A 14707-nucleotide genomic window follows, 5' to 3' on the forward strand; every position below is an offset into this window, starting at 1 on the left:
CTATAGTAGAACATTCTTTGTTAGACGCATTGTTAATTGGAATAATTTTCCCAACAATTTAGAAATATTTAATAATAAATCAGAGTAAGAAGAGGTTGCTTGAAGAATTCATGGAGTAAAACAATAAAAAAGATAAATAAAACTAGAACAATCTAACGGAACGATTAGTTATTAAGAAGAAGAAATACAAGTGAAATATGTACGCCAAATTGTAAAAAATTAAAATATTGTTATCTTACGTTGCAAGAATAAACAAAATAATAAATAAATAAATAAATAAATATCCCCTACAACGAGGCATGTTTCTATGAATATTTGGTACCACTGCCTCCTTCCAGTGAGGTGATTTGAGTGAGAGAAGTGGGCTCCGTTACAGTTTTTCGCTTAACTCGAGAACTACTTTTTCTTAATGAAATTTGACAGTTAGAAAACACTACTTTTTGCCTTTTTGTTATTAAAATGGCTGAATTTGAAAAAAAAAAGAAAAAAACTATTCCTGATATAAAATAGTTTTAAAAATTTGAAATTTTCAAATAATCATATTTATCACTTGCTTTCAAGTGGCTACTAGTTGTTTAAACTTAAACTGGAAAGGTTTGCAATTTAAAGATTTTGATTTAAACATCTTAATATTTATTCACGTTTAGACAATATTTCGGTAGTAAGTATGTCTACATGGCTTCGTGGACAATCGTGGACATTTCCATACAGACCTCGCGCGAGCTTGTGGTTCATCCTTCGCCTCCACACTCCGTTCTTCTGCAAGCCGCCAAAGATGGTTCTTAACTTAACACTCGTCGCTCGAATATTCCGAGTGTAAGCAGGTCCTTCTCGAGCAATATCTATGCCTCGTGCCCGTAGAGAACAACTGGTCTAATGACCGTCATATACAGTTTACACTAATACTCCGATGTGCGTCAAAAAAGCATCCTGTTAGATAGACGTTAAAGACATAGGTTTCTGACCCCCCAATTGTAGTTAAATCAAAAACTTACAGCTGAGAAAAGAACGCACTTTTGAATTTTGGCACTTTGCAAGCTGCTCATTCTACAAAACTTGAAAATTTAAAATTTTCAAACCGAATGGATTTCTTTAAATGTCCCAGCATAAAAAAAAACCCATAATTCTGTAAATCACTTCAATGCGCTATAATTTCCTTCCTTCCGAAGGCACTAACAAATTTGATAAACTATCACAGCTAACGTCAGTCAATGGCAACGTGCCAATTGTTCTGCCAGTATCATCACTATCAGCACTGCAGCTGGGTGTTGTTGAATTGGCCCAGTTCTGCATCCAGTTCGCATCCGACCGTGCAGCGCCGACACCTTTCAGAATTGCTTCGTAGTTGAGCGTGACCCCGGCCAGATACGGTAAATCCGAACAGAGATTCCCATTATTATATTTTGTGGGGGATTCCACATCGATCACAAATACGTTAACGGCGGCGTTTCTCGCTGGAAGATTTAAGAAGAAGTTATAAGAGTGACCGTTGGCATTCAAATTTTGATCAACTGTTATCTTACCTTTAGGACAAACACTGTACAGTGGAACATTGTTGGCCATGCTGTAGGCCTTCTGGGGAATAGTCCCTTTAACTCCCTTCAGATAAGCGCGAAAAGTGCAGCAATAAATCTGTGAAATATTGAAAACACGTGCGTTATCAAGTCTGTGTGATATCACTTAATCTTTTTGACGGTTTACCAAAACGCAAAGGCAGCCAAAGATTGCGGCCCACAAAACTGCCGGATGCCAACAATCGGGGAGCATCTTTCGAAAGTGTACCGGATGATTCAATCCCACAAATCGGAATGATGCTGCCTGCCTGGAATACCATTCAGCACAGTTAAGTATCAATTGAATCCGAGTAATGATTATGGTGCGACGCTACACGCGCCTTTGGTTTAACAAATACGAAAATCCACCGAATGTTCCTCCGAAACGTCGGCCTATCAGTTATTATTTAAATTAACTCGTCAAATAAGCTTGAGAATGTACAGACCATCGCACACGAGCCACCACAATTATCTCAATCCGATTCGGAAGTCAAGTAGGACTAAAGTGTCGTAGGTCTTAGTTTTATTTCGGCGAAAAAAGAACAATCGATAAGACACCATGATCTTCATTGATGCTTAGAGTGTTGGATGTTTTTGAGACGAATTGACAGAACAAGGGTTTTTTTTTTGTTGTTTTGGTTCTTGTAAACAGAAGCGTGACTCCCATTAAGGTGATAACGGCCTCAAATCCATACAGAAAAAATTCTCTTAATGGGAACCCGAAACTGCCCGGACCAAGAACAACAAAACATACATCAAAGAAGTTAGGTAATTAGTAATAAATGTTGTTTTTCTTTCTAGCGCGTTTGGAAGCACTTTTATACGTATAGGAACTTGGTAGCAGCGTGTAACGGTTTAGAAATTACAGACGAGTTGTGCCACTTTTTTTTATTGGTAATTAAGATAGCTGGAAGTTTTACCACTCTCGAAAACTTCTTGACCCGGTCGGGATTTGAACTCGTGTAGCCGGGTTAGATAAGGGAGTGCTTCAACCCCTCGGTTAATTTTATATTTTTCATGCTTTTGGTGATGTGAGATATTTAATACATGATTATTTGAAATCCGAGAACTCAGCTTCAGAATAAGATGCTGGTAGGCATTCGATTCCAGTTTCAGATTCGGGTTCAAAACCAGATTTTCAGAGTAAAAGTAATGATTTCAGATATCGATTTTTAAATTCTGTTTGATAGATTTGTAATACAGACTTAAGATTAAGATTCACGATTACAGAAATCACAAGAATGAAAATATTCCAGAAATGACAAATGGCATGTATGACACAAAAGACAAGAATGACAAAAAATAAAGAAAAGTATAAAAATCACAAAAATCATAACATTACAAAAATTACATGAAAAATAAAAAAAGTTAAAGAGGTTGGATATCAGACACAACCACAAGGTTGACGTAGAATTACGGTAAAAACTTGATTTGTTATTTATTATACAAATTTGTCGAATTTGAATAGTTTTGACTTGAGCGATATAGCCAAGCCCTAGTTAAACTTGCACGTGTTTAGTTCTAAAGTTGCTGAGCAACTAATCGAATTCGCCTAAATTTTTTTTTTATATGCCGAAAATATCTTAGCGCGCGCAAAATGAAGGTAAAGTTCAAAGCATAATAACGAAAAAAGGTGGATCACACGTGCGAGTATCGACGAACAAAAGCTTGCTTTGATCCATTGGGTTTTCATCGGGATCAATTGAAAGTACACTGCCGGAAAAAAGTGTGTAGATAACCCCTTCTAGAACATGTAATTATATATGAGGCACTTAGGATCAGAGGGGTGCAAGTGATTTTTTATCAAAACTGTGATAAACTGTTTTTTGGATAGTTAAAGTATAGATTAACATTCTGTAGAAGACACAGGTCAAAAGAAAAATTATTTCGATATTTTTAAGCTATTTATAAAAAAAAACGTGTCAATGAAAATCCTGTTTCGTTTCAGAAGGGTGCAAGTGCACTTGCACCCTTCTGATACCAAAAGATTATACTTTTAGGCTGATTTCATTAGAACGTATACATTTTTGTCAGTTGAAAACAACATCATCTAGGTCCGACTAGGATTTTCTACTGGTTCTGACTAGGATAATCCAAAGTCCCCAGATAGAGAAGTGATGCAAATAGATTCAGGTGTAACTTCGACGGCATGAAAATCTCATTGTTATGTATACAAAAAATTCTAAAATATTTTTTATGGCAAATTTAGCTAATGCTAATAGGGATAAAAGGCAAACACAAAACGCACTTAACAATAATTTTTTGGCAAATATATCTAAGAAAAATCTCTCGGATGAAAGCTTAGAGGATTCAGAGTTTTCGACAGGCTCTGATCATGATGTCACATACTATCCCACGGAACAAAATGAAACTTCGAAAAGTTCAGATGAGTCGTTGCGACAGGTAGTTTATAAAAAATTACATTCAGTCTTTTAAGGAATATTTACATAACAGTTTAGGAAAGAGGCCTGGTATAATTAGACCAAAAAAAGAAAAAATTAAACATCCACGGTTCTTCTGGAGAATCAGAAGTTGCTGCTGCTGCAGTTGCTAGCGAGAATGAGTCCATTCCTGGAGAGTCAACTGGCCATTCATCAAGACCCCAAAAACGCCAACGAAATCAGGCAGTCTGGAAACTCATCTTGCGAAAAAAGCTACGAAACCAAGGGGAAGCGTACGTTGGTTCTACCGGAAAAAGCGACCAGCTAAACAGTTAATTCCAATGAATGAACACGTATGCAGGTATTCTTTTGTATCCATTAAGGAAAAAGAGAAATTGAAAGTTTTCAACAAATTCTGGGAATTGGGATAGTGGAACTTGCAAACCTCGTTCATTATGAGTTGGGAGTTGGGAAGAATGACAGCTAGCTGTTAAATTCCTTGAAAAAAAAAAAAAGTTCATTATGAGTTGCATATAGAAATTTGAAGCCCGAAACAAAAACAAAACATCTAGTATCACACTGAAAATACTCGTTACATACAGGTTCCAAAAGGATGCTATCATATTGTTTGGAGTCAGAGGGGTGCAAGTTTTTGAGGCCCGTTTTCTCGAAATCATCATTTCGGCACTTGCACCCCTCTGATCCTAAGCGCCTCATATTTATTAAAACACATTCGTTAAATTTGGAGCAATTGATTGCCTTGTACTTCAAATTATGAAAATAACTACTTACACTAATTGGATAAACATTTGACACATTTCGTGTTCTGTTGAAATGTTCGTTTTTTTTAACAAAATCTTCTTTTTATGGAAGAAAAGTTGAGTATAGGAAATTTTATGCCTTTAGATAGAGAAGATTTCTCAGAATCTATTCCCATAAAACGACGGAAATATGATTTCAAACTCATTTATTTAGGAGGATACAGTCCTGAGAAGGACTGGTTTTAATTGTTATGGCTTTTTGCTTAGAAATTTGCGTGGTGGCCTCTTGCCGTACCACACTCCTAAGTTACTTTCACCGGAACAGATTTGCTGGTTGAAAACCTTCTAGTTGGAAGTAATGGTCGTTTCAAAATCTTGAATCGGGGGGCTACAAGTCAAAATCCTAAAAATAGCGTCATACATGGAAACGACTCATTGCGCTCCTTCTTGACTGGGTGAGCAGCACCTTAAGCCGCGCCAGCAACTTAGAAAATTGCCCCCGCATTCTCCACCCACCCGACAAAGCAAATAGCAGCGCTCACAACATTTTTGGTCGCTCCAACCGATCACACGGGAGGATGCCCAAAAACCAAATTAAAAACCGGGACGGTGCAATCCTTGCCCTTTTATAACTTCAGATCTAGTGCAGTTTGGGTCGACGGTCGGGTTTTTTTCGCTCGGGTGTTTTGCGCACCAATTTGTATAAGCGCTTTATTAGTATTGATGTACCAACACAAAGCTGACCCAAAATGATGTACGGAAAAGATGTCTGTGAAAGAGGCGTTTTTCGTGACGCGAGATCCGTTCGCGAATTTCAATTTGCTTCCCCTATAGTGTTGCCTTAATACGTAATTCTACGTCAAAATACATAAATGACAAAAATAACCAGAATGATAAAAATTACTTAAATAAATGATTACAAAAACTGAAAAAAAAAATTACAAAAACTCAAAAAAATATTACAAAAACAACAAATTTACCTAATTAAAAAAAAAAGAAGGGCTTGTGATATAGCTCAGTTGGCAAGTCTGTTGTCTTCTGAGCCGATGTCCGCGAGTTCGAGCCCAAGAGTAAACATCGAACGCAGTTGTACCGGCTAAGTTTTTCAATAACGATCCGTCAACTGCAACGTTGATAAAGTCGCTAATGCCATAAAGATGGTAAAACGACTATAATCGAAACAAAAAAAAAAAAAAAGACAGGTATGATAAAACTTACAAAATGGATCAAAATGATGAAAATGAAAATAAATACAAAATCAACATAAAGACAAAACTAATATTAATGACAGAATTGATATAAACAGGGCTGGTAGCGAGTCACTTTTTAGTGACTTGGTCACTTTTTTTGGGTCAGTCACTAAAAAGTCACTTTTTTCATCATTTGGTCACTAAAGTCACTATTTTCCGAAAAATGGTCACTTTTATCACCAAAAGTCACTTTTTTCACCGATAATAAACCAATGAAAGAGTAATTTGAATTGCGCGTGTTAATATTGACGGTAGTAACGGTAAATTACTTGATCAGTCAGTCAGAAATTTTTCGGCATGTATCACCCTTGGCTTGAGACATTTCGATCTACGACATTATTTGACGTTCGTGAATTGAAACTAACTTTGATTGTAGATTCTAGTTTTTAGTTCAATCAACCTATTGTATTGGAACTCAAAACTTGATATACAAAAACCCTATCTCGTCTTAAGTTAGAATGGGTTTTTATTAAGAAGTGTAACTAAGATTGAGATTGAAACGAACCATTTTTTTTATGAAAAAAAAATTTTTTATGTCATAACAAATGTTATGATGATATGAAATATTCTTTAAAAAACAATTTCAGATTCAATTTTATTTCGTGTTTTTTGTTCTTCTAAATACTTAAAAAAAAGTGTTGTAAAAATTTACACAAGGCCACAAAAATTACATTTTTTTAGGTGCAATGAATTTAAACGGTAATTTCAACTAATTTGGGTTCGCCGAATCTAAATATGTATGCAATATTTCTATCAGCTTTTATATTTATTATTATTTATTTCGTCTTTGGTTTAATTACCGTACAGACTGATGACTTAAAAACTAAGAAATTCTTCTTAAGCCTATTTTAAAACGACGTTTGCACATATTAAAATTAAACAAATTATACACTAAATTAAAAAGTTCACAACACTTGTCAATAGGGTGGTTTTGGCCATAGGCAGTACGGTGGTGAGGAATTGAAAGAAACTGACGTTGTCGAAGTGTTCTCGTTGGTACATAAATGTTAACACGTTGTAGAATGTAAGCACAGTCAATACGGTTGGTCGATGTGTCGAATATAAAACCTTGCTGTAGTTCGACGCGTCGCTTTTCGAGTGAGGTTAGACATATCAGAGCACACCTTTCATCGTACGGTGGGTTTGTTATTGAAATGAAAATAATTTAAAATCTTAAGAGAAGTTTCTGCACTTTCTTTTTACAAAAACTCAAATTAAAAACATATTATTTAGAAATAAAAGTTTTATATGAATTAATGAGCTTTAAATAGAATCAACTTTTTTTTACACTTTCTGCTGTGATGTCAAAAATACTTGTAATGACATTTTTCCATAATCAGTTATCTATCAATTTTACTAGTAATAAACTCTTTATTACCAAAACTAAATGGCCGAATTTGACAAAATTTCTAGTTGAGGACACTATTTACCAAATCAATAATTGAAAAAATAAGCACCAAAATGGTTATGATGAAACATGTTTATTGAAAAAACTCTTCCTGAAATGTTTTTAAAAACTAATCTTTTTTATTTCCATACTGTATTTTTCAATTTTTTAAATAAATCTACCGAATTTTATGGTACAGTTTTTTTTTTCAATTTTATAATCAACTTGCCGGATTTTTTTAATCAAACTTTTTAAATTTTTAAGACATCTTTTTAACAATTGTTTCCTTGTTTTTAAATTCTAAATTTTCGTGTTCTTCAGCCATAAGCCTTTAACTCCAAATTTTAAATTAAAAAAAACATAATTTCAACCTTCTGTTCTTTCAGGACCCAATATTTTAATCAAAAGAGACAAAATACTCAGAGCTTGTAATTCAAAGCTTAAAAACCTGCGATTGAAACTTTAAAAACTTTTTATTAATATTTTTTATATGAAATCATATTTTTGGATCGATCATGATTTATAAAATTAATCTAAAAAGTTTGAAAAATTGTTCTAAGCAGCAACTTTCAAAATAAATGTTAATACGCAGTGTTAATAACAAAAGTTTAGAACTCATTATTTTTAATTGTTTATCAGTTTTTATCATTCACATATGTAATTACTCATTTTCTAACATTTCTTTGTCAGTGTAGTTGAACATGGAGGATTTTACTTTATTAAAGGTTTTATGTCTGGCTTCTATAACTGGCACTTTTAAAATAATTATAAATATATTCTACTTTTTGTAAAATTAAATTAAAACATCAAACATTGAATAAATTCTGTTCAAAATTCATTTCTTATTCAGTAATCGGTAATTTACATTTTAAATCGTGATTAAATATTTTTTGTTCAGATTAAAAAATTACAGCGAAATTTCTCACTAAACTTCCAGTTAAAAATGAGGAAAAGAATTCCAAATTTAGATGAATAAAAATTAACAAATATTATCATTTTCCTAACATCTATTCATGCTAAGTTTTGTACAAGATTTGACATTTATTTTAGAATTCAGATATTTTTTAATTTTAAATTTGCTAAGAAATTCTTCTGAAACTAATTTATTTCTTACTTTCTTGACTTATCGAAAATTTGAAACATTCATAGTAATATGTTTCCAAAATTTAGTTTATCAGTCATTTTTTTAGTTTTTGTGTTGAACATGAGTGACAAATGGTGTAAGAAAACCCTTTCCTTTTCAATTGTTTATTTTTGGTATTGTTATTAATTTTATCTAAATTTGAATTTTGAAAACCCCCCCGGAAGGGTCCATCGCACGGGCCTGACTGGTCACATTTTTTGTACTTCAAAGTTATTTTTTCGTTCTACATAGTCCCTATTTGGTCACTTTTTTCGGTCCTCAAAGTCACTATTTGGTCACTTTTTTTCAAATTTTGGTCACTAAAGTCCCTACTATTTCATTATCAAACCGCTACCAGCCCTGTATAAATAACAAAAAACCTCCTGGGCACGGATGAAGGCCAATATGCTTTGTCGCCCAAGAACCACCTCTTCTCAGTGAAACTATCACAGTTTTTCAATACCGATCCCCGATCCCTTAAACCGGAAGTGAACCCCGGTATTAAGGTGCTGGCCCCAGGGCTTTCAACCAAAGTTCATCCAATCAGTTAAAGCTCGAAACTTTTTTTTTTCTAGGATTTTAACTCTCTCGAGTTATTCATCCTCATATAGGTCCGACCAGTAATGGAGGTTTGAACGGGAATTGGAATGAGTTATTTGAGTTAGGAAAATAATCTCCAATTTTTCCCACTTCAACATAGATGGAATCCAATACTTCATGCGATTTATAAAACTATAACTCTTCGATTTTCTCTGAATTAGCTCCGTTTTGCATTGTTTCCATTTCAAACAGCTTAATTTTGATTAAAATACTAGCCCATTTTTTTGGATAAAAAATAATCGACTTTCACCAAGCCGTTCACGAAATTAACACACTTTTCCATAGATTTCCATTAGATTTCCAAATAGACACTTCTTTTTTCACTCATCAGGCTACTCTAAAAGACATTCTTCCGTTTCCACTCCGTGTTCCAAAAATTTCATTTGGAGATTCTTCGCCAGTTTATTTGGAGAACAAAAACTGTGAACGCGCGCGACAGACGCACGATGAATACAGGAGTTGTATGCACAACTGAATGTTATTTTAAAATATTTCTTTTATTTGGTATAATAGTTTTCAAGTTTTTGTTTTTGCTATTATCCATTGTGACACGCATTTCTATTTATGTCGTTTTCCTGTGAATAAGCAAATCTGTTTCAAGAGCATTTTCTGTACTCAAAAAAGGTGTTTTTTTTTTTAAATAAGTATAAGATAGCAACCTATCCTAGAATAGGTGTGTGTCGAGAAGCTTCACGATGGCGACTTGTTATTTTTGCTGCATGGTAAAATTTAGCTTTCCAGTAAACTAAAAAAAAATTCGAAAAGATTTTATTCTGGGTAGTGCTGTTGGAAGACTGCTAAAATAATAACCCACTGACTATACTTTGCACTCAAATCAATTCATTTGATTGGTATATAAACTTCAATAATTTTGAGATGTTTTCAATCTTCAAACGAAACTTATGTGACTTTACAGTATGTGGCTTCACAGTGCTAACAAATATAATGAAATGTGGACTTCATCCAAACATTTGTTTTGTATCGATATTCAAGAGCAAAAAATCGCTTGTAATGCGGATCATTTTCATCAATGATTTAATTTTATTTGTCTCAGTCAAAGTTGTTATAACAACTTTGATTCGCTCGTACTATTTTTTATGCAACGCGGCACAGTGCAAAAATGCATTAAAAAGCTTTAACTTAGTTTGATATTTACTCCTGGTCCGCATGGGTTTAAAATCATGGTCGTTGACTCGGAAAACAGGTGTTCTGCCAACTGAGCTATACCTCAGTTAATTATTATTTATAAAATTTCATACTCAAATATAAAAGCACTGCATTTTTATACTCAAAATATCTACCAAAATCATACAAGCACACATATCATGGCACATTTGAAAATGCTTTTTTCGGCTGTGTCCCCCTTTTTTTTTAAAAAAATGTCCCGTTTTTTTCTGAAAACCACTTGGCAAGCCTACTATAAATAAAACAGTTCTTGAAATAGCAACGAAAGCTATTGAAGAAGGGCTATCGAGAGTAAAAATAAATAATGAAAAAACTAAGTGTTGATAAGGTACCCAGATAATTCCAAACTTCCAGCAGAGATTGTATAAAATGGGAAAAAAAATTAAGGTTAGTTCCAAATTGAAATATTTGGGTTTTTGTTAAACTGTCACAATAAATAGAAAGAGGTCTAACAGAGATAGGTGCAGAAATGTTTTGCAGGTTTCAAAGTTAGTTCTAGGGTTGTGCAAGAAAATTTCAAACCTAAGTGGGAGTTGGGTAATCTATCTATAAGACTTAAAGCCCTACAATTAAAGTGCGGCAGACTGTCAACGCGGGGTCTAAAGTCGAACTGTCAAAAGTCGTTTCAATCGAGCATACACGGTAAATTTAGATTATTCAGAGACTGATTAATTTCGGTTCAGCGGTCGCACCATGTATGAAGATGAAAACAACTGAGTTGGAATCCATCAAAATTCTGAGTTGTTTTCATCTATTGACTTTCAAAGCCTGCACGGTAAATTTAGATTATTCAAAGACTGAATAATTTCGGTTCAGCTGTCGCATTATGTATGAAGATGAAAACAACTGATTTGGAATCCATCAAAATTCTGAGTTGTTTTCATCTATTGACTTTCAAAGCCTGGAACTTAGTGAAGACGCATACGTTTTCGAACAAAATAGATGAAAACAACTCAGAGAGTTCCAAAAACCATTGTTGATTGTTTGGATGCGATGGTCTGAAACAGTTGACGAAATAATCAAGGTAAGTTTCAATTTTATTTTCTATTAGAAATTAAGTGGTGTCGAAAGGAAATACAAAATTGAACAATTTTATCTTTTCTTCCAGCAATCTCTACGGAAGCCATCATTCACAACTGTAAGTATAATTTTCTCATAATTTTGAAGTGTAAATGATTTTCACCAATGGTGTTTTTTTTCTTGTCTTTTCAGATCAGCTCAAATTAGACAGAGTGTGCTGGTGGGTGAGCGTACCAAGTGGGACAGCACGAAGCTCCACCGGCTGGATGCGGTCAAATGACTCGGTGGCACTAACTTGTGGTAAAAAAAAAATTAACCGTATAGAAATGCACGCATCCATCTTCTAAATACACCGTACAATCGTCTTTTTCTTTTTGCAATCAGAAATTCCATTCAAAACCGCTTTGAAATTTCATAAATTTTTGATTTTTTTTCATTCAGTCGATCCATGAACAAGCCTAAACCACCCTGAACAAAAACAACTCAGAATTCGCGAAAACCCCTACAATTCATTTCTGAGTTTTACCGCTCTAATCAAATTTGAGTTTTCCCAGTTTTGGCGCATTTTGAATTATTTTCCTTCAAATCTGAGTCAAGGAGAATTAGAGTGTAACAAACGTCTCGTTTGTTAATTTAAATTACCTCCAATACTTGTTTTTGTTTTATTACGATTAAATTCATTGTTAGCTTAAAATAGTGTTTATTCATTCCATTGTTCTATTTGCTTTCCCACTGAAATCTCTTTGACCTGATACAATGTACAAAAAGGTTATCGTCACTGAATAAAGAAACAATTACAATTACAATTTTCTGCCGCCTTTTACTGTAGGGCTTTATTTCAAATTCGTACTGTAGGGCTTTAGTAAAAGTGCGGCAGAAAATGGTTATGCTCGATTGGAACGACTTTTGACAGTTCGATTGGTACTCCGCGTTCAATGTGGTGGAAAGAGAGGTGATGAGAAAGAAACGTTGCAAAAATAGAAGTAAAGTTTTTTATTCGTAAACATAGTTACCATAGCAAAAGTGACGTCACTACCGACCATTTTCGAGACGCCTAGGCAAAGGATAAATGAAGCTCCCTGACAACGACGCGTCGCGACGCAGGGCTTGTTTATGTTTATTTTTCATTTTTCTCTCCGACGTGTAATAGTGTGCGTTCCTTTGCGCCACCTTAGTAAAAGTGTACCTCATTGCTCCGCGTTGACAGTCTGCCGCACTTTAACTGCTTGGATTGCTTTAATATTGGAATTTATTAATAATCATAACTTGATAAGCCATGTGACATGTGTTCAATACTACAAAATCTTAAACATAGCATCCATTACTTTAATACTAATCTATTTGATTATTAAAAAATCGTTTACGTCATTATAAATTTAATGTCAAAATGAAATATTTTTCATCAAACAAATTTCAGGCTCATTTGAATATCTTTTACCTGTTCTTCTCAATGCTCAACTTCATATTCAAAAGGGTTTTGATAAATTACACAAGATCACAAAATTCACATTTTTCAAAGGTGCAAAGAATTTGAAAACTTATTATGATTAAATTGGGTGCATCAATTTCAAATATTCAATTAATTTTTTTTTCAGCTTTTATTTTTGAATTTACTTTTGAAAATAGAAAATAAAATCATTTAAGAAATTTATGCATTTTTATGCAAAACTTTAAAAATTTAAAATCAAGGTTTTAAACTAATTATCAACTTTTCTCTAGACCGCAAGTATTTACAACTGTTAACTATTTAAATAATTGTTTCCTTTACCCCATTTTGTAAAATACGGGAGTTTTAACGATTTTTCAAAAAGTGTTTAAGTCTTTTTTAAAGAAAACATCAAATCGTTAGGATTTAACAAATTTGTTGTATGTAATGATATCTTTTTTCAAACTTTCTTCACTAATATGATACGAGTAATGATTGTTGTCGAATTTTTCAAAACTGTAGAATTTAAATGTTTAAGCACAGTTTTCATTATAATCATCGAAATATTATTCCCTGATTAAAAAAGTGTACCTAATTAACAAATTTAGGATCAGGTTTTTATTTCATGTAGATTTGTTAGTTCATAATTCAACTTCGTTTAAAAACTCATAAACATAATATCACCAAAACTAGAGGTGAGAGACCAAATCTAATAAAAGAATAGAGTTCAGGACGTTAAAAAGGGTGCTTAATCGGAATAGCGCACGGCACCCTTTCAAATAAACGAATTTCAAATCAAATCAGGACGTTAAAATGAACCAAATTTTTGAAGTCATATGCTTCAAAAGGCTGTTTCCTTGAAAAATCAATAGAATTTTTAATAAGTTTTTAAAATGTCAAGATGTTTTTATTCAAAAATTTCGTTCTGGATTGTAAAAAAGACTTATCTTTTCCATTTTTTTTTTGATTTCCAAATAAATCAACCGAATAGTATAGAATCTGTTTTTTAGTTTTACCGAATTTTTTATGTCAGACTTTTTAAAAATTTTGTAATATTTTTAATAATTTTTTTTTGTTTTTAAATCTTCTTGGAAATTTTTGATAAGAAAAACAATTTTTTTTAAATTTTTTCCTATACCCAATATTGAAAAAGACGAAGACAAAACATTTAGTGCTTTAAATTTAAAAATAATAAAACTCGCGCTTAAATTTTAGAAACTTTAAAAGGTTTTTTTTTTTTTTTAATTGTCCAAACTTGATTCCAACTACCGTAAGATGAAATAATGGGAATAGAAATAGACCAAGAAAAATGATTATGATCACATGGGAGAACTATTCCCTTCATTCCGATAGACATCGACAATCAACCAGTATAATATTCATACGCCAGGTTGGTCTCCTGTAGTAGAATGTTAATACATGGGCCCCGGAGAGGCGCAAGATGTGGGTTCAAGTCCTACCGGGAGACAAGGCGAATTTTTTTCGCATGTTTTTCAACATCGATTTTCTCTTATCTAGTCCCTGAAATTTCATCTAAGTTGGATTCATTTCCCTACAAAAAAAGTTTTTTATTATTTTAAATTAACTTCCTTGAATCGATCATATTTTTTAAATATTTTATGCAAATTTCGAAAAATAGTTCGGAATAGCAGATATAAAGGTAAGTTTTAAAGTGGAATTTTAAGCGAATTTGTATTTACTTCGTGCTTTCAAAATTTACAACAAAACTGGGAATTCCTTATTTTTATTTTTAACAGTTTCTTATCGATCATTCAAGAAATCACCCATTGTCCAACCTGTATATTATCAGTTTAAGCTTTCAATGATGAAATTAAGTCTGAATTTTTTTTTCACAATTGGGTTTCGGTTTCTTTTTAAATCTTTTAGATCACTCTATTTCTGCTGTTTCTGAACTATTTGTAAACTAGACTATTTAAAATTTAATTTCTAGAAAATTTCTGGTTTAGAATATCAATAATACATCGTAAATCGCAATTATTGAAAACATTAATTTATTGATT

General features: G+C 33.0%; 2 protein-coding genes across 7 annotated transcripts in view; both read right to left on the minus strand.

The window, feature by feature from the left end:
- The window catches only part of LOC129751644 (rho guanine nucleotide exchange factor 18), a 312534-nt gene that overhangs the window by 271650 nt on the left and 26177 nt on the right, over positions 1-14707 (minus strand). The gene's annotated exons all lie outside the window — the stretch shown is intronic.
- Positions 1125-9392, minus strand: LOC129751651 (uncharacterized). Its single transcript, XM_055747289.1, has 4 exons — positions 9331-9392; positions 1702-1822; positions 1524-1632; positions 1125-1454 (listed from the first exon to the last, which is right to left on the minus strand). Exons 1-4 carry the CDS (start codon positions 9336-9338, stop codon positions 1147-1149), a joined length of 546 nt encoding a protein of 181 aa, XP_055603264.1. The 5' UTR covers positions 9339-9392; the 3' UTR covers positions 1125-1146.

Source organism: Uranotaenia lowii, chromosome 3 (genome assembly GCF_029784155.1).
Source record: "Uranotaenia lowii strain MFRU-FL chromosome 3, ASM2978415v1, whole genome shotgun sequence".
NCBI lineage: Eukaryota > Metazoa > Arthropoda > Insecta > Diptera > Culicidae > Uranotaenia > Uranotaenia lowii.

Coding starts and splice junctions, on each gene's coding strand:
- LOC129751651 (XM_055747289.1), bottom strand. Junction 1,633..1,701: donor TTGGCTGCCTTTGCGTTTTG/GTAAACCGTCAA, acceptor AATATTTCACAG/ATTTATTGCTGCACTTTTCG. Junction 1,455..1,523: donor GTACAGTGTTTGTCCTAAAG/GTAAGATAACAG, acceptor TAAATCTTCCAG/CGAGAAACGCCGCCGTTAAC.